The sequence below is a fragment of the Acanthochromis polyacanthus genome, chromosome 11 (assembly GCF_021347895.1).
Source record: "Acanthochromis polyacanthus isolate Apoly-LR-REF ecotype Palm Island chromosome 11, KAUST_Apoly_ChrSc, whole genome shotgun sequence".
Classification (NCBI taxonomy): Eukaryota; Metazoa; Chordata; class Actinopteri; family Pomacentridae; genus Acanthochromis; species Acanthochromis polyacanthus.
The window spans coordinates 12,254,836-12,278,386 of record NC_067123.1 but is presented as its reverse complement, the minus strand read 5'-3'; the positions used below and the strand labels follow the sequence as shown (position 1 = coordinate 12,278,386).

The 23,551-nt window shown below is 44.2% G+C and overlaps 1 protein-coding gene across 1 annotated transcript in view; it reads left to right on the top strand.

The window, feature by feature from the left end:
• LOC110956809 (venom phosphodiesterase 1) overlaps positions 1-19,504 on the top strand; it is a 72,006-nt gene extending 52,502 nt beyond the window's left edge. The window contains exons 19-25 of the mRNA XM_051955101.1: positions 2,180-2,222; positions 2,459-2,613; positions 6,144-6,279; positions 13,000-13,077; positions 13,213-13,345; positions 16,770-16,926; positions 18,291-19,504. Coding sequence (XP_051811061.1) covers positions 2,180-2,222; positions 2,459-2,613; positions 6,144-6,279; positions 13,000-13,077; positions 13,213-13,345; positions 16,770-16,926; positions 18,291-18,464 — 876 coding nt within the window. The 3' untranslated portion in view covers positions 18,465-19,504. The remainder of the gene's footprint in view (positions 1-2,179; positions 2,223-2,458; positions 2,614-6,143; positions 6,280-12,999; positions 13,078-13,212; positions 13,346-16,769; positions 16,927-18,290) is intronic.
• The last annotated feature ends 4,047 nt before the right edge of the window (positions 19,505-23,551 follow it).

Sequence of the window (23,551 nt, the reverse complement as noted above, 5' to 3'; positions counted from 1 at the left end):
CTGCCACTAACTACTCAGTCAACCTCCAAATGTGGACTTTGATCCATTTGTACTTGTACAAAATCATGACTTCACCCCGTTTAAATCTTATTAAATCACACAGCCAATTACATGGCGTGTTAGCAGCCTACTGCTGACGAGGTTCCTGCTGGACCATAACAATAGGAATGATATGCAATAAGAGCCATTTAATGGACTGATGACTCTGGAACTGGATTGTTGCTTTAGTGGAAAATTGATTTACTGTTAAAATGTACGGGTGCAAAATGAAACCGTTGCTTTCATGTATGAGACATGTACAATTCTGCAACAATCCAACTATAGTAGTTATACTTCCCGACTGGCAACAAATCCGGTCTGTAATTCTTTCATTTTAAGAAGTGTGTCAATGGCAAAGTCATTACAAACCGCTGCTGGAGAACAGATTTTGAAGCTGGAAAAGCAAGAAATGCATTGAGGGAGTAAAGGTGAAATCCCTCTGCAGAGCAAAGTCTGTGTTATGACTGTGAGAGAGACCAGAAACAATTCCTGCCAAACATGCTGTCAGTTTTCTGCATGGAACCAAAGCAGCTTTGATCGTCAAAGGCATGAACTGTAGTACAGAAACAGTAGCAGCATTGTTTAAGTCCAGCAGGCTAAAGCTGCCACAGATTATTCCAGAACGTTATCCAAAATTGGTTCATGGTTTCCTCAAGTCAGAGCAATTGTGGTGAGGCTTCATAGTGAAACCAGCAGCTACCTGACTGGGGGAAGATGTCAGTCATGGAAGACTTCTTGGATGTTTGTGCTTTGTGGAGTGGATATTAAAATGTTTCAGAAATCAGGAGTGACAAGTTTCTCTAAACTCAGCTAGATGACCACCAAACAATTTTCTTTGCATTCTTAAGAGCCCTCTAGGGTTATTGTGAAAAGTCATATTTATTTTCTTATTTTGGCGGTAAATCGGATGTTTCTGACAGTCTCCCAAGAGTCTCTGTAAGAAAACTCTTAGAAAATGAGAATGAAAATGAGAGCTCCCAATGAAGACCCAGGCAGTTTAATAACATGAAACTATTTATTGAGGCCGTGTTTTCCATTTATCCTAAAGTTTGAAGTATCACATATTATCATGGGGGAGTACAGGCTTTCTGTTAGTAATTTGAAGTAAATGTCTGTGGATGACCCAACTAAGATGATGTTGAGAAGAACAAGCCATCATTTCATCAGATTTTTTATTTTTATTTTTTTGCAGTAAATTGTTTAAATAGTACAAAAACTATTCTTTTGTATTTTTGAAATACACAAAACTATCATAAATAATATTAATAAAAAATGCCTGTGATATGTATGATGTAAACTAATACTAACCACCTACCTAATTTTTCATTTTTAAATAGTTTCATTAATAGTTCATTTTTATTTAATAGACAAAACCATTAAATATAAGTAGTATATTTTAAAAAAGATTTCTTTAATTAAAACAGTTAGCCACAAGTAATAGACAACTAACAACTAACATATTATAGGTAAGTATATTGTTTTTATACATGTATCCTTTATTTAACATTAAAAAGCTGAGAAAATACAAAAAACAACTATGGAAATAACCATTTTATAAAAAACAAGTTTTTTCATCATTGAAATGTTTTATATTCTTCATTTTTCGTTTTGTTTTGTGCACCAAAGCACTACAGTTTTGTTCTATTACACAAGAAAAGTCTAAATATGTATGTCATGCAATTCACTGGCATTCAGTTACAGAAACATTTGTTTTTGTGTTTTGTTTTGTTTTTTTTTACGTAGATTGAACACAGATTGACCAGACTTTGGTGTTGCTGAAATCTCAGATATAAATACAACACCAATAATATTTACTTGAAATTAAATGCTAAAAGAAACCAGAATCAAAACATGGCAAATATGCTTTGAGGTACTAATGTGGACTGTATTTGGAATGAATAACTCCTCTCAGTGATGATAACTGTCAAATAAAAGCCAAAATATAGATAAAATTTTAAAACTGAGCAGCACAGAAGCCGCGTTGTGAGGAAGTCTGCTACAAGTCACTGAAAGAGTACATTATGAAATCTTTGCAGTTCTTTGTATGATTCCAGTCAGTTTAGTTTGATAAGATGTGAATTACGGATGCATTTATGTGTTGTTTAGTATTCTTTATTCTTGAATCTTTCTCTCTCTATAGGCAGGAAATGCCAACAGTCGTCTGAATCTGACTGCAGAAGAAGGTGAGGAGTTTTGACAGAGATTGAAGCTTTTTATCTTCAAGATTTTTTTATTATACTTTTGGATGAATAATTTTAATTTTTCATCATTTTATTGTCCTGAATCTCTCTGCTCATTTTCAGAAATATCAAAATCTGATTGGACAATGGAATCTCTTGTCACAGCATCTTTACCAGCCACGACTTTTGCTGCACATGGATCAGTGATTAGAACTAAAGCACACTTTTCCTGCTTTCAGAATCTGCTGCAGAGAAGAAGCACCTGCTGTTCGGCCGTCCTCGCATGCTGCAGCCCGACCAGAAATACTGCATCCTCCACCAGGAGGGGTTCATCAGTGCCTTCAGTAGCTCTGCCCTGATGCCTCTATGGAGCTCCTTCACCATGGACAGACCGGTACGTGCATCACTGCGAACGAGATTTATTTAAAATGTACAGTATCATTACTAGAGATGTTCAAATGTAGTAAAAATGCACATGCTGTGTAATGTGCAGTAATGTGGATTTTTGAGGAATATCTGTTTCATTATATATCTGTTATGTTAAAGTTTTGAACATAATTTCAAAGTAACCTAATTCCTAAGCTGTTGTCTTGCCATCTATTTGCACAATAATCACCGGATCCTGCAGGAATGCTTGGACTGCCAGATATATAATAAACTAAATGCAAAGAAATGCAATAAGCAGGGCTTTACACAATGTAAGTAGTAACAAGTAATTCATAAGATATGAATCTAACAAACAGGAAGCAAGCGGGTAATGTTGAATATTTTATATGTTAATGTGCAAAAAACCACAAAAGTTAATGACTGAAGGACAGAAATGAAACAGTCGAGTAATGACACTGCAACTGACCTCATGATACTTCCCAAATCACACAAAGGAAGTGCTCCACCAATATTGCTCCACAACTGCTAATTCTATTCTGTGGGAATTTTTCATGACTCAAACATGATTTTATTAAGGGAGTCCTCTAATTAAGTAAATCATTCCAGAGCAGACGTTTGTCATGCAGCAGCAATGTTCATTCACCAATATTGCGCTGGTTCCCGCATGAATCATGAAGTTCAAGTTTTGCTCTGATCAGAGAAACCGATTGTGCACTGTTGGCAGTTGTTTGGATGCAATACGAAGGAAATGTTTGAGAAAAGCCCCATCAGCTTGAGTAAAATTGCGCTGCCAGCAACAGAAAACCCTCCCCATCCCATTAAGGAAACTTTTATGCCGAACACACTACAGTATTCTAAACTTCTACCTCTTCTGATAAGACACTCCGGTGATTTTTTTTTTGGACTGTTTGTTGCTGTATGAGATCATTTGTAAACATTAAATAACTCTCTTTAGATTTATTTCTATAGCATCTTAAAAAGCAGAGGTTATCAGAAGAAACACAGGAACTAAGACATGTATTAAACACACTGCAAGGCATTTTGAACATTAGATTATGTGCTGCAATATACAAGAAATATATCACTCCCTTGAATAATCTATGACTTTTTGAGCCTGTGGAAATCTGATTGAACACAATTATAATAATTTAGGAGCTATTCTGGTTGTAGCAAAATGATGCTAATAGACACAAGTCAAAATGATACACATTAGATTTTTCAGGAGGAATTATTAATAAATGCCAGCATTAAGGATTCAAACTAAAAATAGCAACAATAAAGACACTCATTAAAGGTGATAAATATGGCATTATCAGTGTGACCATAGTGTCATCTTTAAAGCAGATTAAGCAGTGATCAAGAAATACTACAGTCTAGATCCAGTGTCTCCTTGGGATTTTATCTCAAGATCATTACCTGCAGGTTGTTGTTTTGGGAGACACAATTCCAAAAAATTTTTTATCCAGATGTAGCCAATATTCTTGAAATTGTGTTAGACAAGCTTCAGGACCTCAGTGGAGTCCAGAGTGATTCAGATAAGATATGTGTTTTTCTTTTATTGCAAAAAGCAGCTTGTCACCGCAACTTTTTTTTTTTTTTTTTGTCTGTTTTGGATTACGGAGATCTTATGTGCATGAATGCTTCTGCTCCATGTTTTCAGATGGTTGACATTGTTTACCATGCTTCTGAGGTTTATTACAAACTGTAAAGTGTCAACACACCACTGTGAATTACACTCTCAGGTGGTATGACCAGCTTGAGCCACTGAAGGATCCGTCATGTATACTTTTATATGTAAGGCAATACTTGGACTACTGCCAACCTATATTTGTTCTCTAACTGCACAGAAAAGTTCTGATCTTTACTTTCTCCGTTCACAAGATCATTTGTTGCTTTCTGTTCCATATGCTCGTACTGAATTTGGTAAAAAGGCTTTTGTTTATTCTGCACCTTTTGCATGGAATATATTGCAGAAAAATTGGAAATTAACCAAGTTAATCTCATTGAGCACTTTTAAATCCAAACTGCAAGTTCTTGAGGCCTACTCCACAACATGCGCTTGTTTTTCATAACTTGCTTGTAAATTTAATTTTGCATGTTTTTTTGCTCGTGTTTTATCTATGTAATTTTATAACTGTGTTTTGTATTTTCTCCTGCCTTATCTTGGCCAGGACTCCCTTGCAAAAGAGGTTGTTAATCTCAGTGGGATTTATCCCGGTTTAATGAAAAATAAAAAAAAATAAAACCGACAACGAGCAGGCAGAGAAAGCAGAAATGAACATAAAACTAAATTAAAAATGACTTAAAAAGACAAAACTTGAAAATTAAATGATGAAAAAAACAGAACAAAAGACACAATGGATAAAAAGACAGCAATGGATAAAATTAGAAAAAAAAATAAATTGGCGATGGTTAATCATGCAGTTTGTTTTTGTGCTATGCTGTGACGATTAGTTTAATTTCTTAATGTTCAACATCTGCAGTTGTCCAGTTTTCACAAATAATCATTATGGAACATTGTGTGAATTATGATCAGTTTTGATGACTGCTCTACTTCTCTCTTCTTCTCCTTTGTTTTAAGTTTAGTCCAGGAGCCTACAGATGTGCTATTTATATGTATTTATTTTTGAAATACACAAAAAGAGCTACAAAATTCCAAATATAGACTGAATTTATATGCGTCATGTAAAACATTTTAATCCTGTAACTGTTAATAACAATAAAATGCCTATTTTTTTCAAGAGAAAACCGACTTTTTGACATATAAAGCTAATTTACTGCAAACATTTCAAATTAATTTAATAGCTGAAACTTATAAATTCAAGTTTAATCATGTAAATATATACAAAATTAAATACTGGTAACAATTATTAGAAAATGAAGTATAGGTTCTGTGATTTGCAGAACAAAAATATTGAATGAATATGCTTTCATTAGGATCTATCATCCATCCATCTAATATACATACTCTATATATGCGCAGATATAAATATCCTTATTTAAATGTTTAAAACACACAGAATTCCTGTAAGATTAAGGTTAGGAAAATGTTTTGGCATCCTAGCTGCTGGAATATTCCCTCTTTTTTCTAACAGTGCAGGGATGTTTCTGTGTATTTTTAATGAATTGCAAAAAATGACCAAACCATGAACCTGGAGATGATGTGGGTCTTCCCCACTTTAATTGATGGAGAAATTCATGTTCAACATGCGCGGTTGAATAACAAAGCTAACAAATGTCCGGTTTTCAGAAACAAAAACAAAAATCTTATTCTCAGTGGTGTTTGAATCAACAGCTGACTTTGTTTTCACAGTTTTTTAGGGATTTCTTTAGTAGAAAGAGTTTTCCTTGGAAAAACAATGAGATGGCTGAACTTAGGTCAAACAAACCGACTCTCAAAACTTTGGTACATTCTAGCAAAATCCATGAATCAAAGTGACCGTAATAAGCTTTAAAGTGGCCAAGTGGTCTGAAAATGCATCAGGAGTTAATTAATTCTGATTTAAAAAGCAGCTAAAACATGTCCCACTCTTCCAGAGCAATTTGGACCCGTTGCCACCTGTACTGGCCAACTGTTTGAGGGCAGATGTGAGGCTTCCAGCATCTCAGAGCCAAAAGTGTGATGACTACAGCTCCACTGGAAGTCTCATCCAGGCCTTCCTATATCCACCCAGTATGTACTCACCGAGCTTCACAAGAAACACACCCACCGGACACATGGATGAACAAACACACTGAAATTACAGTTTGGTCTTTGGCTTTTATCAGGACCATGACACCTCTTCAGTGGTTACACCTCCTCCCTCTTTAACACACACTTGCCTGTCACCTCTCTTCCACAGAATTCCAGCTCATTCTTGTTAACAAATCACAACAATGAGATGTGTGTAGTCTCATTCGGAGTGTTTCCAGTATGTGTTTTCACTTGATTTGTTGTGCTTTTGAATGTGATCCTCTTGAATATTTCCTGCTCTCGACAGACAGACAGACAGACAGAGTTTATTGATCCGCGAAATTTGCTTTGCTCCAGCAGCAGATAGAATGTGAATTCGACAGAATGGGATTTTTCTTCATTAAGCTGCCTACCTGAAATCATATGGAACCAAAACAGGCTCTGTGGTATGCAAGGAAGTTGGCAGCAGATCCTTCGGGTGCTGTGGATTGCAGGGTGGCATCCCAGTGTATCAGGCTATTGATTGCTCTGTCTGATTGGGACGTGTAGAATTTGGAGTCAAGATCTCGGGGATTTTCTGTTCTCCTTGAGTTGTGCCTGAGCAGTTTAGTGGTGTAGTTCGGTATGTTGTTCTGTTTCGGGTGAAATTACCCTGTTTAAAAAGCAATAAAAACATGGTTTCAAAAGATACGGTTCACTTTAGTAAATTACAAGTTCAGAGTGATTAATTTCTCAGTAGATTGGGTGTGGTGCAGGCCAGTGGTTGGAGTGGCAATACTCCTATTGTCACGAATCAGAGTTGGTGGACCCGAGCAGAGAGCCACACATCCAAGACCTGAGGAGATGTAAATGGTTTATTGGAGGGAGTGATAATGGCGGACGGAGAAGGCCAGGGTGTAGGAGCGGGGGGTTCTGGCAGGAGCGGGGGGTTCTGGGCAGGAGCGGGGGTTCCGGGCAGGAGCGGGGGTTCCGGGCAGGAGCGGGGGTTCCGGGCAGGAGCGGGGGGTTCCGGGCAGGAGCGGGGGAATCCAGGCAGGAGCGGGGGGAATCCAGGCAGGAGCGGGGGAATCCAGGCAGGAGCGGGGGAATCCAGGCAGGAGCGGGGGAATCCAGGCAGGAGCGGGGGGGTCCAGGCAGGAGCGGGGGAATCCAGGCAGGAGCGGGGGAATCCAGGCAGGAGTGGGGAATCCAGGCAGGAGTGGGGAATCCAGGCAGGAGTGGGGGTTCCAGGCAGGGTGGGGGTTCCAGGCAGGGGTGGGGGTTCCAGGCAGGAGTGAGGGTTCCCGGACAGCTGGCTGCGTGAAAGCAGGAGAAAACACGATCAAAATTAAACAGAAACTCAAACAGAAAACGTCAAAGGGCAAGAGAGCAAACCGAACTGCATGGTTTCTGGTTCAATACTCTGGCAGGGAGTGGAAGGCTGAGCCGGTCTTTATTGCAGAGGTGAGTCGTTAGTGAATGATTGTCAGCTGTCCGGGAGCCGTGGAGGTAGTTGATTGCCTGAGTGGAGTCAGCTGAGAAGCTAGACTCCACTCAGGCACCGAAGCTGTGGGAGGAGAGACAGGGCAGAGGAGCGGATGGGAGACAACCAGACAGAGAGGACAGAGGAGAGGATGGAGACAACCATGACAGACAGGACAGAGGATGGAACTGTGACAGTACCCCCCCCTCAACGGGCGCCTCCCGGCGCCCCATGGACCGAACCAACGAGGGCCCACTGGGGCAACCAGGGAGCAGACAGACACACAGACAAACACAGGGACCAGACAGAGCGGAAGGAACCAAAAAGGACAGGAAGGGCAGAACGGGAGAGGGAAATGAACTAAGACTGGGCTGACTGAACGGAACTTGAGACAGGACAGGACATTACTGACTGGAGTGAAGGAAGGACAGGACAGGACAGGACATTACTGGACTGGAGTGTAAGGGAAGACAGGACAGGACAGGACTGGAGTGAAGGAAAGGACAGGCAGGACAGGGACCTAGAAGGGAAGGGAAGGACAGGACAGGCAGGACTGGAAGGGAAGGACAGGACCAGGACTGGACTGAGGGAAGGACAGGACAGGACAGGGACTGGACATGGAGTGAAGGGTAAGGACAGGACAGGACAGGACTGGACTGGACTGGGAGTGAAGGGGAAAGGACAGGACAGGACAGGACTGGACTGGACCTGGATGTGAAGGGAAGTGACAGGACTGGGACTGGACTGGAGCTGAAGGGGAAAGGACAGGACTGGGACTGGACTGGACTGGAGTGAAGGGAAGGGACAGGACTGGACTGGTACTGGACCGGAGTGAAGGGAAGGACAGGAACTGGACTGCGACTGGACTGGAAGTGAAGGGACAGGACAGGACTGGACTGGCTGGACTGGACTGGAGTGAAGGGAAGGACTAGGAACAGGACAGGACTGGACTGGGACTGGAAGTGACAGGGGAAGGGAACAGGACTGGCATGGACTGGACTGGAGTGAAGGGAAGGACAGGACTGGACTGGACTGGACTGGAGTGAAGGGAAGGACAGGACAGGACTGGACTGGACTGGAGTGAAGGGAAGGACAGGACAGGACAGGACAGGACAGGACAGGACTGGACTGGAGTGAAGGGAAGGACAGGACTGGACTGGACTGGAGTGAAGGGAAGGACTGGACTGGACTGGAGTGGAGTGAAGGGAAGGACTGGACTGGACTGGACTGGAGTGAAGGGAAGGACTGGACTGGACTGGACTGGAGTGAAGGAAGGACTGGACTGGACTGGACTGGAGTGAAGGGAAGGACTGGACTGGAGTGAAGGGAAGGACTGGAGTGAAGGGAAGGACAGGACTGGACTGGAGTGAAGGGAAGGACAGGACTGGACTGGAGTGAAGGGAAGGACAGGACTGGACTGGAGTGAAGGGAAGGACAGGACTGGACTGGAGTGAAGGGAAGGACAGGACTGGACTGGAGTGAAGGGAAGGACAGGACTGGACTGGAGTGAAGGGAAGGACAGGACTGGACTGGAGTGAAGGGAAGGACAGGACTGGACTGGAGTGAAGGGAAGGACAGGACTGGACTGGAGTGAAGGGAAGGACAGGACTGGACTGGAGTGAAGGGAAGGACAGGACTGGACTGGAGTGAAGGGAAGGACAGGACTGGACTGGAGTGAAGGGAAGGACTGGACGGGACTGAGAGCAGGACTGGACGGGACTGAGAGCAGGACTGGACGGGACTGAGAGCAGGACTGGACGGGACTGAGAGCAGGACTGGACGGGACTGAGAGCAGGACTGGACGGGACTGAGAGCAGGACTGGACGGGACTGAGAGCAGGACTGGACGGGACTGAGAGCAGGACTGGACGGGACTGAGAGCAGGACTGGACTGAACTGAGAGCAGGACTGGACTGAACTGAGAGCTGGACTGGAGTGGCAGGCAGCAGCTCTGGGGGTCGGCCCGAAGGCAGAAATGTCGGGGATGAGTGGCCGGAGGGTCGTTCCGGTAGGCGCGAGGTTCCGTTCCGGCGGGCCGGACGTAGGTCGGACTGGCTGGGGATGAGTGGGCTGAGGTCCGTTCCGGAGGACGGACCGGGGGTCGGACTGGACGTGGATGAGCAGGGCAGAGAGTCCGTTCCGGTGGGCGGCCTGGGGGTCGGACTGGACGTGGATGAGCAGGGCAGAGAGTCCGTTCCGGTGGGCGGCCTGGGGGTCGGACTGGACGTGGATGAGCAGGGCAGAGAGTCCGTTCGGTGGACGGCCTGGGGGGTCGGACTGGACGTGGATGAGCAGGACAGAGAGTCCGTTCGGTGGGGCGGCCCCGGTCGAGGCTGGGCAAGTCGGAGGTCTGTTTCGTGGGGACGGCCCGAAGGCGGGACGGGTCGAGATAGGACAGGGCGGAGGCCACGCTTCAGAGGGAGGCTGGAGGCGGGGCCGGCCGAAGCTGGACTCGCCGGAGGGTCTCCTCCGAGGCGGGCAGGCGGGGACCGGACAGACAGCGGGGCCGCTCCGGCGGGCGGCCCGGGGCCGGACAAACCACTGGGTTGGAGGTGGGTCCTCCGGGGGCGGAGCCGGTCCGGTGGTCCTCCGGGGGCGGAGCCGGGTCCGGTGGGTCCTCCGGGGCGGAGCCGGGTCCGGTGGGTCTCCGGGGGCGGAGCCGGTCCGGTGGGTCCTCCGGGGGCGGAGCCGGATGGGAACGCGCAAGGCCTCTTCATGGACTGGGGAGGGCTCCTGGGAGCGGAGGCGGGCGTCGACGGCCTCCTCTGGGAGCGGAGGCGGAGGGCGTCGACGGCCTCCTCTGGGAGCCGGAGGCGGGGCGTCGACGCGCCTCCTCTGGGAGCGGAGGCGGGGCGTCGACGGCCTCTCTGGGAGCGGAGGCGGCGCAGGATCCAGTGGCCCCTCCGGGGTGGCGCAGGATCCAGGGGCCCCTCCGGGGGGCGGCGCAGAAGGGAAGGCGCAGAGCCTCCTAAGGGCTCAGGGAAGGCCTTGTGCCCTTCTAAGGCCGCTGAGGGTCGCGGGGGACTGGAGGCGGAGCGTCGTCGACCTCCGCGGGGACTGGAAGGCGGAGCGTCGTCGACCTCCGCGGGGACTGGAGGCGGAGCGTCGTCGACCTCCGCGGGACTGGAGGCGGAGCCGGGAACTCCTCCGGGACCGGAGCGGGAGCCGGGGGTCCTGGTGCTTCCTGGCTTTGTGTCTTCGACGACCAGCCGCTTAACTGGTGGTTCCATGGCCGGCAGAGAGCCAGGCCCAGTTGGCTGCTAGGAGGTCAGCCGGCGGGTAACTCAGAGGAGTACCAAGAATGCTGCTGAAAGCAGGTAAGTGGTCGGCTAATCCGGGTCGCTGGCCTGCTAGTTTCCGGCCCAGGATTATGCTAGAGTCTTGGGGGTCGTCCCTCCACTTCTCCCACAAACCCGTATAGCACTTAAAAAAAACGCTGTGCTCCTCGCAGGAGGAGAAGAAGTCTATGGGCGTGTCTTGGGTTAGGGACTGGGTGTCGGCAGGGTCCGGGGCTAGTGGCACAGGTGGAAGGGAAAATGGCTCGGGCTGGGCTGGGGACGAGGAAACTTGGTTGAGCAGGGTGACGAAGTGATTTAATTGTGCTTTTGCGGCGGCAACATCCTGTAGGGCTTGGCTGTATTGAAGAATCCGGGTCGGGTCGGGGGCTTCCTGAGAGATTTGGCTAGCTAAGACGGCGAGTTGGGAGCACAGCTTCTGGTAATTGATTGAGAGCAGACGGAAGGTTTGGTGAAGTTGCCTGATGTCGAATGGCGTGGGCGGGTGCGGTCTTGGCGGTGAGTTCTCCGGGTCCATGTTTTGGCCAGAGTTTCTGTCACGAATCAGAGTTGGTGGACCCGAGCAGAGAGCCACACATCCAAGACCTGAGGAGATGTAAATGGTTTATTGGAGGGAGTGATAATGGCGGACGGAGAAGGCCAGGGTGTAGGAGCGGGGGGTTCTGGGCAGGAGTGGGGGGTCCAGGCAGGAGTGGGGGTCCAGGCAGGAGTGGGGGGTCCAGGCAGGAGTGGGGGAATCCAGGCAGGAGTGGGGGAATCCAGGCAGGAGTGGGGGAATCCAGGCAGGAGTGGGGGAATCCAGGCAGGAGTGGGGAATCCAGGCAGGAGTGGGGGAATCCAGGCAGGAGTGGGGGTCCAGGCAGGAGTGGGGAATCCAGGCAGGAGTGGGGAATCCAGGCAGGAGTGGAGAATCCAGGCAGGAGTAGGGTTCCAGGCAGGGGTGGGGGTTCCAGGCAGGAGTGAGGGTTCCCGGACAGCTGGCTGCGTGAAAGCAGGGAGAAACACGATCAAAATTAAACAGAAACTCAAAACAGAAAACGTCAAAGGGCAAGCGAGCAAACCGAACTGCATGGTTTTCTGGTTCAATACTCTGGCAGGGAGTGGAAGGCTGAGCCGGTCTTTATTGCAGAGGTGAGTCGTTAGTGAATGATTGTCAGCTGTCCGGGAGCCGTGGAGGTAGTTGATTGCCTGAGTGGAGTCAGCTGAGAAGCTAGACTCCACTCAGGCACCGAGCTGTGGGAGGAGAGACAGGGCAGAGGAGCGGATGGGAGACAACCAGACAGAGAGGACAGAGGAGAGGATGGGAGACAACCAGACAGACAGGACAGAGGAGTGGAACTGTGACAACTATTCCTTTCTGAACCGGATGAATTAAATTTTGTAAAATGATGTCAGTAAATGACGGTAGAGGAAGTGCATTGTAGGCCACTTTTGGTGAAACATAGAAGCTTTTCAGGAAACCTTAGACTTTCTGATTTTATATAGAGCATGATTAGATACCTGAAGGCCTACGCAGCTTTATATGTCATGCTGGACTGTTTACAGTGCAGTGAGGAGAAATCTGCACTAGGCAGATTCTGTAAAAGCTAGGTCAGCTGCAAAAAAACAACCACATCACAAAAACTGTGATTATTCGGCTGAACAGCAGGCAGTGTCCACACGGAGCAGACAGAAAACAAGTACAGGAACAAATTACGAAAAAAGTAGTAAATTATCTACAATGTGTAAAGTCAACATTTTTTCTAGTATTGATAACAACCTTGAGCTCTACGTCTTTATATTGCACTAAAAAGAATGAGCCAACAGTAAATTAAAATGTGGCAGTAGCTATACATGTGTAGAAACTGAAGTTCAGAGGGTTAACTGTAGAAAAAACAGGAATTCTGTCTGAACTACTTCAGTGACGTTCTCCTTCTCACCACACAATACTGCATTATAAAAGTTTATCTTGTATTCCCCACAGACCTGAATACAACAGCGGACCAGCAGTTTGATGCGTTACTGTTGAGCAATGTCGTGCCGATGTACTCTGAGTTCAAGAGTAAGTTAAGGAAAAAACTAATTGACTACATTATTGATGTTGTTGAGAGAAATTATGTTGAATTTAATTAACTTTCATTTTAACTTCTCCTCTTTCTATTTTTCCTTTAATTTAATTTCTTCTCTCCTTTTTCAGAAATCTGGGACTACTTTCACAACACTTTGCTTCAGAAATATGCATCTATTTACAATGGCATCAATGTGGTGATGGGCCCAGTCTTTGATTATAACTACGATGGCCAGTACGACACTCCAGCACAAATCCAACAGTAAGTTTCATTTCCTATACCCCAAAATATTACACAAAAAATTCTGCTTTTTTCCTGTATTTGTTTTTTTTTTGTTTTTTTTCACAAGTGAAGATCGAGTACTGAAATGTTGCCATGTTGAATCTATGTTTGCAACTTAGACAGTGTGCAGGAGTCCAACTTTGTTCCTGTAGTTTTTATATAAATCCATGAAATTATTAAAATACATAACATTACATGCCTAGTGCAAAATAATAACTTGCAACTGTGAATTAATTCTCAAGAAAATAGTTCAGGTACTTTCATTGTACACAAATGTAAATATTCTTCATTGAAAGTCCCCCAAAACGCCTATTATTTTACTGTATTTTTCTGGCACCAAAGCTACTCGAACATTACCTTTTTTGGCATAGAATATAATTATGACTCCTTTTAAGCTTTTCAAAAAAAAGCTGTGCACTGTAAGATTTTTATTTTATCCACAAGGTTTCTTTTCCCATTATGTCTTACTTCCAAGGCAGACTGGGAGGTTTGCAAAAAGTCTTCTTTCAAGCAAGGGAGTTGTGCCTCTGCTTTAGTGGAAAGACTGAACATCATAGAGGAAAAGATTTTGCACTCTGCTGTCTGACTATTGGTGACCCAGTCCTTCTACTACCAAAAAAATGGTGATCAGGGGCTTGTCAGGTTCAGCAACGTCATGTTCCCAAAGAAGGAGGTCAGCTGACTACCTGAAGATACTGAATGACCAAGCCTTTCCATCAGTGGAGTTTTTCTTCCCTGATGGCACAGGCATATTCCAAGATGACGATGCCAGGATTCATGGGGCTCACATTGAGAATGAGTGGTTCAGGGAGTGTGAGACCATCATTTTCACATATGGATTGGTCTCCACAGAGTCCAGACACTCAGCCCCATTAAGAATCCTTGGGATGTGCTGGAGAAGACTGGGCACAGCGGTCCGACTTGCCCATCATCAGTATAAGATCTTGACAGAAAATGAATACAACTCTAGACAGAAATAAATACTGTGACATTGCAGATGCTTATGTAAATGATGCCACGGCGAACCGGTGCTGTTCTTAAAGCTGCTGTCCGGAGTTTGAATCGCAGCGTCTCCCAAAACACTGGTGGTCCCACCCTCTGATTTCGCCCCTTTATTTGTGCACGCGCGCAGTACATGAGAGGAGTGCCCGGAGTGCTGCAGCATCTTGCCTGTTTTGCTGTTTTCCCCTCTTCTACATTTAGTACATTTAGTAAATAATAAGGGAATTACGTTAGAATGCTGTATTGAGTCTAACTTGTCCTAATACCAAAATAACATGAATCTGCTAGGACGAACGAGTAAAGTTTCAATATGTGATTACACTCGTGTATCCCTCTCGATGACGTTGTTTATCAAACTTAGTGCATTTACGCGTGTACATGTGTTACATTGTTTATTTATTTCTATCTAGAGTTCAGAATTGCATGACTCCTCTGACGAAGAGTATGTCCCAGACGCCCCAACATCTTCCTCCAGAGGTCGGGCATCTAAACGAAGCCGTCAGGCGGGCTATGGAGGCCGTGGTCGGGGAGCGACGCGAGCACCCCGAGCCAAAAAACGTCCTGCAGTCTCTTGGCCTGACAAGCCGTGGGATTGGTAACTTTTCTGGAAGTTGCTGAGCCCTGATGCTCTCTCCTCCACAAGCAAAACAAATGTGCGTGCGGTTGCGTAGTGCGTAGCTCGCCCACCTCTGCATGGGCTTGCTTGCTGTGCGCGTAACCGTTGATTGACAGCATGACAAAGCTGAAGCTCGAACTTGATTGGTCGGCAGCAACCGGCGCTTTTTGGAATAACATGGGGGTCTATGAGAGGAAGGCGGAGCTCAGGAATAAATTTTCATATCGCGTTATACTAACTTTATATTATAGTATCGAACTCGACTAACACATTTAAGCTTTGTTAAAAAATGATACATAAATTGAAAACAAACGGAAACTCCGGACAGCAGCTTTAAAGCTAAAGGTGGTCCAAAGAAATATGAGTATGTGTGACTTATTTTTGGCTGGGCAGTGTATAAAACACTTATTAAATAGTATTAAATCCAAGCTACACAGAATTTTAAAAATGATGGTGTACCTATAGTACAGTGTAGGATAGGGTTTGACAAAATTGAGCAGATTTAAAATATCCTCTATGTTTGTTCAACATGTGGTTAAAACCATTAAACTAAAAAAAACATGTGCAGAAGACTGGTGGTGAGTTGACTGCAGGATAGTTTATTGAAGGGTTGCTCATGTGAAGAAGAAAAATATACTGGAGAGGAGCTGGGCGGATGTCTGGAAAATGAAAGTAGGGTGCAAGACTGAGCTCAGGGAGACAGATGTTGGAGTCATGTTGAATCTTATTTGTGGCACAACAAAACAGAAAATAACAGGGGCACAACACTAATGGAATGGTACAAGACTCAAAAAAGCTGAGGATCAGCTGGCTGACTGACTCTGCATGCCTGACTCCACTACTGCAAATAAAGGGACAGATTTTTTTTTTGTTTTTTTTGTTTTGACTTGAGGGACAATGAGCAGATCTCATCTGTATAGCTCATCAGCAGGTCAGTTATTTATTATTATTTATTAACCTTTATTTAACCAGGACAAATCCCATTGAGATTAACAACCTCTTTGGCAAGGGAGTCCTGCCAAGATAGGCAGGAGCAAATACAAAACACAGTTATAAAATTACATAGTTAAAACATAATTAAAACATGAGAAAAAAATGTAAAAATGAATTTACAAGCAAGTTATGAAAAATAAGTGCATGCTGTGGAGTGGGCCTAAAGAACTTGCAATTTGGATTTAAAAGCGCTCAATGACATAAACTTGGTTAATTTCCAATTTCTCTGCAGCATATTCCATGCAAAAGGTGCAGAAAAGCCTTTTTACCCAATTCAGTACGAGCATATGGAACAGAAAGCAACAAATGATCTTGTGAATGAAGAGAGTAAAGATCAGAACTTTTCTGTGCAGTTAAACAACAAATACAGGTTGGCAATAGCCCAAGTTTTGCCTTATATATGAAAGTATGCCAATGATGGATCCTTTCATGGCTAAAGCTGGCCATCCTACCCGAGAGTATAACGTGCAGTGGTGTGCTGACACTTTACAGTTACGTAATACCAGACAAGCATGGTAAACAGTGTCAACCATCCGAAGGAATTGAGCAGAAACATTCATGCTCAAACGATTTTCGTAATCCAACACAGACAAAAAAAGTCACAGTGACAAGCCGCTTTTTTGCATTAAAAGAAAAACACAACTTGTTTTTAAAATAAAAAACAAATTTTAGCTTCAGCTTCTTGAAAAGTTTCCGAGTGTGAGCCAGGGCTTGTCTGGTTCTGCAAGGCCTGAACCCAGAAAATTGCACGCAACAGTTTCATAATGACTGTGTCTTTTCTTGTACCTCCAGATTTGTGCCTGGTACAAACATCTCTATCCCAACACATTACTTCGTGGTGTTAACGAGCTGCAAGAACTCAAACCAGCCGGTGAGCGCTTGTGTCGGAGAGCTGCAGACCGTTTCCTTCCTGCTGCCCCATCGAGCTGACAATTCAGAGAGCTGCAAAGTAAGACATTACGGGTTCACCTTTAAAGTAGACTTTTCAGCATTGCTCTTCAATCCTCTTTGACTAACCATGGCATGCTGGGCCAGGCAAATAAAGTGAAGCACTTTGTATGTCTCAGTGTGAAGCCTGGCAATAAAGGCTGGTTACAAACAAAGGGTCCATTTTTGGATACAAGTTTTATGACTTGTGACCAAATTGTTCTGAAACAGTGAAATGATCTATAAGTCAGACAGTGACGGCATGTTTCTATGAATAAGATCTCTCCATCCAGCCATTCTTATCCACTTGTCTGGGATCAAGTGTGGTATTCCAGACATCCCTTTCTAGAGTAATGTTTCCCAGCTACTTCTGTATGGTTTCCAGGCCAGATAGGATTTGCAGTCCCTACAGCATGTTTCAAGTCTATTTAGGTTTCTCTTCCCAGTTGACCAGAAAACCTCTAAAGTAAGGTGCCAGAGGGCATCCTAATCAGATGCCTGAACTACCTCATTTGGCTCCTTTTCAACTCCAAGCTTGACCTGGATGCCCGAGTTCCATACCACATTTGTAGGACTGAGCCCCAGCTACCCTACGGTGAAAACCAATTTCAGCTGCTTGCATATGCAATCTCATTTTTTCAGTCATTACTACTGGTGAGGGCTGAAACTGGAAAACCTCGAGCTTTTCCTTCCAGCTCAGACATGGGATGTCAGACACAAGTGGGTGAAAGTTTCATGTTAGGTGGCCTAGTTCAGGCTTAGGAGCTCAGGTATCTGGACCGAGCAGGCAGCTGAGTCATGAAATAATCCAGCTGAGGTGGTATGGACATCTGATGAGGACACCTCCTGACACCTCACTTTGGAGGTTTCTGGGCAGCTAGAGAGCCACCACAGGGTAGATTTAGAAGTCAGTCAAGGTATTATCATCTGGCCTGAGAGCCACTCAGGATTCTATAGAGGGGCGGCATGGCTCAGTGGGTAGAGTGGCCGTCTTGTAACTGGAAGGTTGCCGGTTTGATCCTCGGCCTGTCGTGCTCATGTCGAGGTGTCCCTGAGCAAGACACCAAACCCCTAATTGCTCCTGGTGGGTTGTGGTTAGCGCCTTCTGTGGCAGCTTCCGCCATGAATGGGTGAATGTGATGTATCATGTAAAGTGCTTTGGATAAAAGCGCTATATAAATATTACCATTTATAGAGGAACTGCAAAACATCAGTCTGCCATGGTAATCTGGTTGTGGGTCAGTGGAAAATGAATGGATGGATGGATGGATCCTGTGCAGCTGCAATAAAAATCTTCAGAAACTACTTTACATGTAATCTAACCCCCTCTGGTTTCAAGCTAAACAAAAAAATTATTTATCTTTTTTTTGTGCGTGTGTGTCACAGAGCACAGAAGTCGAATCTCAGTGGGTTGAAGATCTCATGTGGTTTCACCAGTCGCGTGTCAGGGATGTTGAGTGGATCACGGGTCTGGACTTTTACCAGGGCAGCAATCGACCAATCCCAGAGCTGCTGAGGATGAAGACCCGCCCCACAGCTGCCATTCACAGAAGTCAATAAAATATTTCCCTAACCAACCTAAAAATATAATCATTTTTAATCAGTTTTTTTTGTATTGAAGAAGTTGATTAATATGAATGTAATTGAACTATTGATAAAATCCTAAATATAATATAAATATTTTAGATTGTTTTGTCCTGTATATTGCACCAAGAATAACATTGCCCACTCTGTCAAGAGGTGTTGCTATGTAATGTATTTTTCGTAGTTTTGATGAGCCAGTGACGTACTATTTTTCCACTGTGGTGAACTAGCTGTTGAAAGTTCCCTCATGTTGAAGTTGTAAAAGGAGAAACAATAGACCTTTGCTCATGACAAGTCACCCCAAATTGTGCCAGCAAAATACCCTTTAAAGTACAACAGAGCGACCAGATCACATCACTATAGTGGTCAAAGGTTTGTGTTTTCCTTTAATTTCTCAGGCATTGTAGCTGAATGAATGGTTGCAGTAAGCATCAGTAGCAAAATAAAGATAATTCCTGAAAACTGCCTTGTTCTGGCATGTTCCTTCCAGTTTTGCACATACAGAGGCCTCTTTCCAAAGTACCAGCAGAAACGCTGTGTCAGCATTTGTCAGTCATGTGAACCATTAAAGCACGCTGCCAGTCGCTTCATAGCTTCTGCTTAGTGTTTTCCTCAGTGTTTTGTTGATGTTGCAAGTGATAGGAAAAAAGCAGAATTGGCCTGGTAGTCTGTCAGGAGGAAGAGCACAAGGCTAATTAATGACACGAGTAATGACTTATTAAGTGGAACAGGGGCCTCCCTTAAGTGGAATACTACAGTCATTAACAAAACCATGCCACTTTCATTTCCTGCTCTGACAAGTCAAAATGTCACCTGTGGTAAAGTCCAGATACATATCGTGTAAATGTTTTTGCCTATTAGCAGACTACCACTGTCAGAATTAAGTCGCTGAGTTCTTTAGTGAAGTTTGCAGACTTTCTCAGTGGTTGTTATTGTCAGTCTCTTTGAATGTGATAATCTGTAAACACATGATTCATTGCTGTGAACCAAGAGAACATAAATATATTTCACTCTTGTTTCTGAACATTATTTGCTCTCATCACATTTTACTTTGTTTTTTTCACTGCAGTATAACGTTTTACATCTCAATGGAAACAGCACAACCATGGCTACGAGTAAAGAGGGCTTAGAAAAGTCTTCTGTGTAATATGACACAGAATGTCAGAAATCATTAAAAAAATATTTATTTTACTAAAATAAAATAAAAAACTGGAATCAACACACACACCAATTTCCCAGCTGCTAGAAGAAAATGGTCACCAGATATTTCACAATTTGCATCTTCACATTGCTTCCGTACCTGCCTGCTATCTGCTCTGTGTAAGCACAATATGCAGTTCAGCCAAAAAGCCAAAATATTTGGCAAGTGGCCAAATAGTGAGTCCCTAATGGCTTCACAGTTATGCTGAGGTAGCAGAATTTTTAGTTTTTCAAAGACTATGCTTAATGTAAAATATTTGTTTTGAGACTTTTAACCCGTCAATTGCCATTAATAATTTAATCAATTAAAAATATATGATAAGACACAAGACAACGCCCATGCTGTCAGAAAATGTATGGTATGTTAGCCATAGTACCTGGTTGTGAAACCAAGTAGAGCTTCTCATTGTTTCATGATATGAAAGGTCAAGGAGGTGGTCACTCTGACTACAGGCAGTTCTGTGTTGGAAAGCGGAGAGCATTGTGGGAATTCAGCTAAGAAAGGGCCACCATGACAAAGAGTTCTGTGATGGTCAATGGATTCCACACTCCTAATGCTCAGTAGCTAATGCAGCTAGATGCTGCGAAAGCCAAGTGTCTGTTTTCTAGCTAAACTACAAAACAGCACATCATAGATGAGTGGTCTAAGGAACATCGGAAAGCTGAAAATCAGTTGTTTTTAGTATTTTAATATGAAAATTACTGTGATTTTAGACATTTAACCTGTCTTTTGAACCAACTAGAGATGGGATTTATGGCTCTTTGAGGGGAGCTGGATCTTGGTGAGCCGTTCCTTTCAAAGAGCCGTTCAAAAAACTGGCTCATTTGGCTCATTTTTATATTTATTAAATTTTAAAAAGCCAGTCTGGCCTTAACTCACTTAATCTTGGAAATAATCACTGGGAGGAATGAGTTTAGATATCCCACCAATATGAGTTTGAATTCTTCTGAAATATTGATTATAACCTTATTTGACACGTGTGGATTAGATTTTAAAGTCTGCCACTTTTACTGTTGAATGTTGAGTTTTCAGGTGTCTGTGCAAATTATTTGTGGAGCCTGACTTAGAAATATTTTTTTGACAAATACTGCATTTACCCTTACTGTCTGCCACGAGAGAAAAGTGCATCCAAATGCTGCTTCGTTTCCTTAATTGGCTCATTTTGTCAACGACGACGGACTGACTCTCCCATGGGCGTAACCACCATCTCAGAAGTGAGGGGGACAAATTTTTCAGAGCGATTTATCATTCTCTTACATTTAATTGCACCGTCCTTAGTGGCTAAAGAACCACATAATCCCTAACAGCCACAGTACAATACCAGGGGACCAACTAGGCTCGTTCTTTAAACTATAAAATCTAAAGTTTTAGTGGCCAAACTCTAGTTGAGTTGACAACAATGTCCCTTGAACATCTACTGGACGAGTAGCCAAAGGTGCCAAACACTGAACATGAAATGATCAGTACTGCCTGGTTTCTCCCTGCAATAGATATCTTATTCTCAGGAACTTATAATCTCTCCTTACCTGTAAAGACCCTACATCCTTGTCCCTGCTGCTGGCCTCTGATCCATCTCCTCCCTGACTCTGCTCTTTCTGTTATGGCAATAAACATAAAAAATGTGGTAAGAAAAATTCTGAAATAGCATTAGGAAGAGTAAAAATTGCAGTAGAATTTAACCTCAAAATCACTTTAACCCATAGATACATATTTTTTCTCAGCCACTTATATCTATTTTTCACCTCTGCAGACCCTGCATGGTCAACATTACTGCTGGCCGCCGCCTCTGGTCCATCTCCTGCCTGACTCTGCTCTTTGTTATGGAAATAATCATTAAAAAATCTGAAAATCAAAATTCTGAGATAGAATTTGAAAGAGAAGCAGTAAAAATAGTTGTAAATTTATACCATAGATAGCCTATTCTTTTTTCTCCTCCCTGACGCTCCCTCTTTTGGGACCAAAAGACTTAAATACATGGAGAGCAATTGTGAGCACATCTTCTGCCCAGAAATGAAAGAGGACTGGGTTTATTCCAAGAATAAACTAACTAGTAGGAATGTAACAGAGGCAACAACATTTTAATTATTGTTAACTAGCTTAACATATTGATATATTGCCATGTTTTACCTTGTCATCATTTAGCTAACAAGTCTAACATTGTTTGCATCCAACAAGGTCACACAACTTACACGGTTTGTTTGGAAAGAACTGTGTAAAGTTTTTTGCTTCTAGGTGGCTCTGGCTTGTTTGCTAAACATTACTCCAGACGCACGTTCAGCACTGCTCAGCACAGCAGCACGTCTCCTGTGGAACACCTGCGTTAGCATGCGCTCATGGTGCATTCAAAGACGGCTCGGGAAAACACTACTGGATGCTAATAACGGGTTTAGCTGTTGTTGTCATATAAGGACTGATATGCACTGTACTTTACGACAGTAGCTGCAAAACTTACGCTGTGCCGTAAATGAGAACTGCCCTTGTTACCCTGGCAACTCGCGCTGGTTACTTGTGGTGACTCCCGCCTGCTACGCTATGTGCTAAGCCAGCAGTAAAGCTATGTCCTAAAACACAAAAGCTGAGTGGACATTCAATTACTTTACATGGTGTCAGAAGCTTGTGGCGGACGTACGACTTCGGGGAGATGGCAAAGTTTAATCCTCCGGACAGTTTCCCGTTCGAGCGCCCGACAGAGTGGGGAGATTGGAAGCAGCGTTTCCAGCGGTTTCGCGTGGCGACCAAACTAAACAAGGAAGACGGCGAAGTCCAAGTCAGTTCCCTGATATACGCCATGGGCCCGGAGGCTGAAAACATTTTCAAAGCATTCACTTTTGCTGAAGCAGCGGATCAAAAGAAATTTGACGTCGTGTTAGGAAAATACGACGAGTATTTCTATCCCAAAAGGAATGTGATTCACGAGCGCGCATGTTTCCACCAGAGAGTGCAGCGGCCCGGTGAGAAAGTTGAAATGTTTATTAGAGCTCTTTACGAACTATCAGAACATTGTGAGTTTGGGGCTCAGAGAGAGGAGCACATTAGAGACCGTATAGTGGTGGGAATCAATGACAAAGAGATGTCTCGCAAACTACAGTTGGAGACGCAGCTCACGTTATCCCAGACTGTTCAGTCAGTACGCCAGTCCGAGGAGGTGACGAGGCAGGTGCACCAGCAGGAAGGGGCGTGCGCAGAGGTGCAGGAGATTTCCCACGGCAAATCTACATACAGAGGGAATCAGCAGTGGAAAAATAAAAAGAAAGCCAACTTCGAACAACCAGAACCAAAATGTGGAAGATGTGGCAAAATGAAGCACAGAGACCAAGACAAATGTCCAGCAAAAAAATCATCATGCAACAAGTGCAAGAAGGTGGGTCACTGGGAGAGAATGTGTCATAGTAAGTCAATCAGAGAAGTGACAGAAGCAGAGACTGTCTCACAGACACCATATTTCCTGGGTGCTGTCACAGATACTAAAAGAGAGAGGGATCAGTGGACTGTAGAGATTGTGATTGGAGCAACACCAGTTAAATTTAAAATTGATACAGGAGCAGATTTGAATGTTATGGAGAAAGAGACTTTTAACCTGTTAGTTCCTGAGCAAAAACTGGTGCAGTCGAACATTCCACCAATGAACAGCCCGGGTGGTCAGCTCAACTGTTTGGGGAAATTCCAAGCTGATGCAAATACAAAGAAAAACGTTACTCGTTCCCAGTGTATGTGATCCATAGCCAGACGGCGAATAATTTGCTAGGCAAAGACACAGCGTGTGCAATGGGACTAGTCAAACGTGTTGAGGAAGTGCACAAAGCTTTTGGAGAGCACGGCACTCTCAAGACTGATCCTGTCAAAATAAGACTTAAAGAGTACA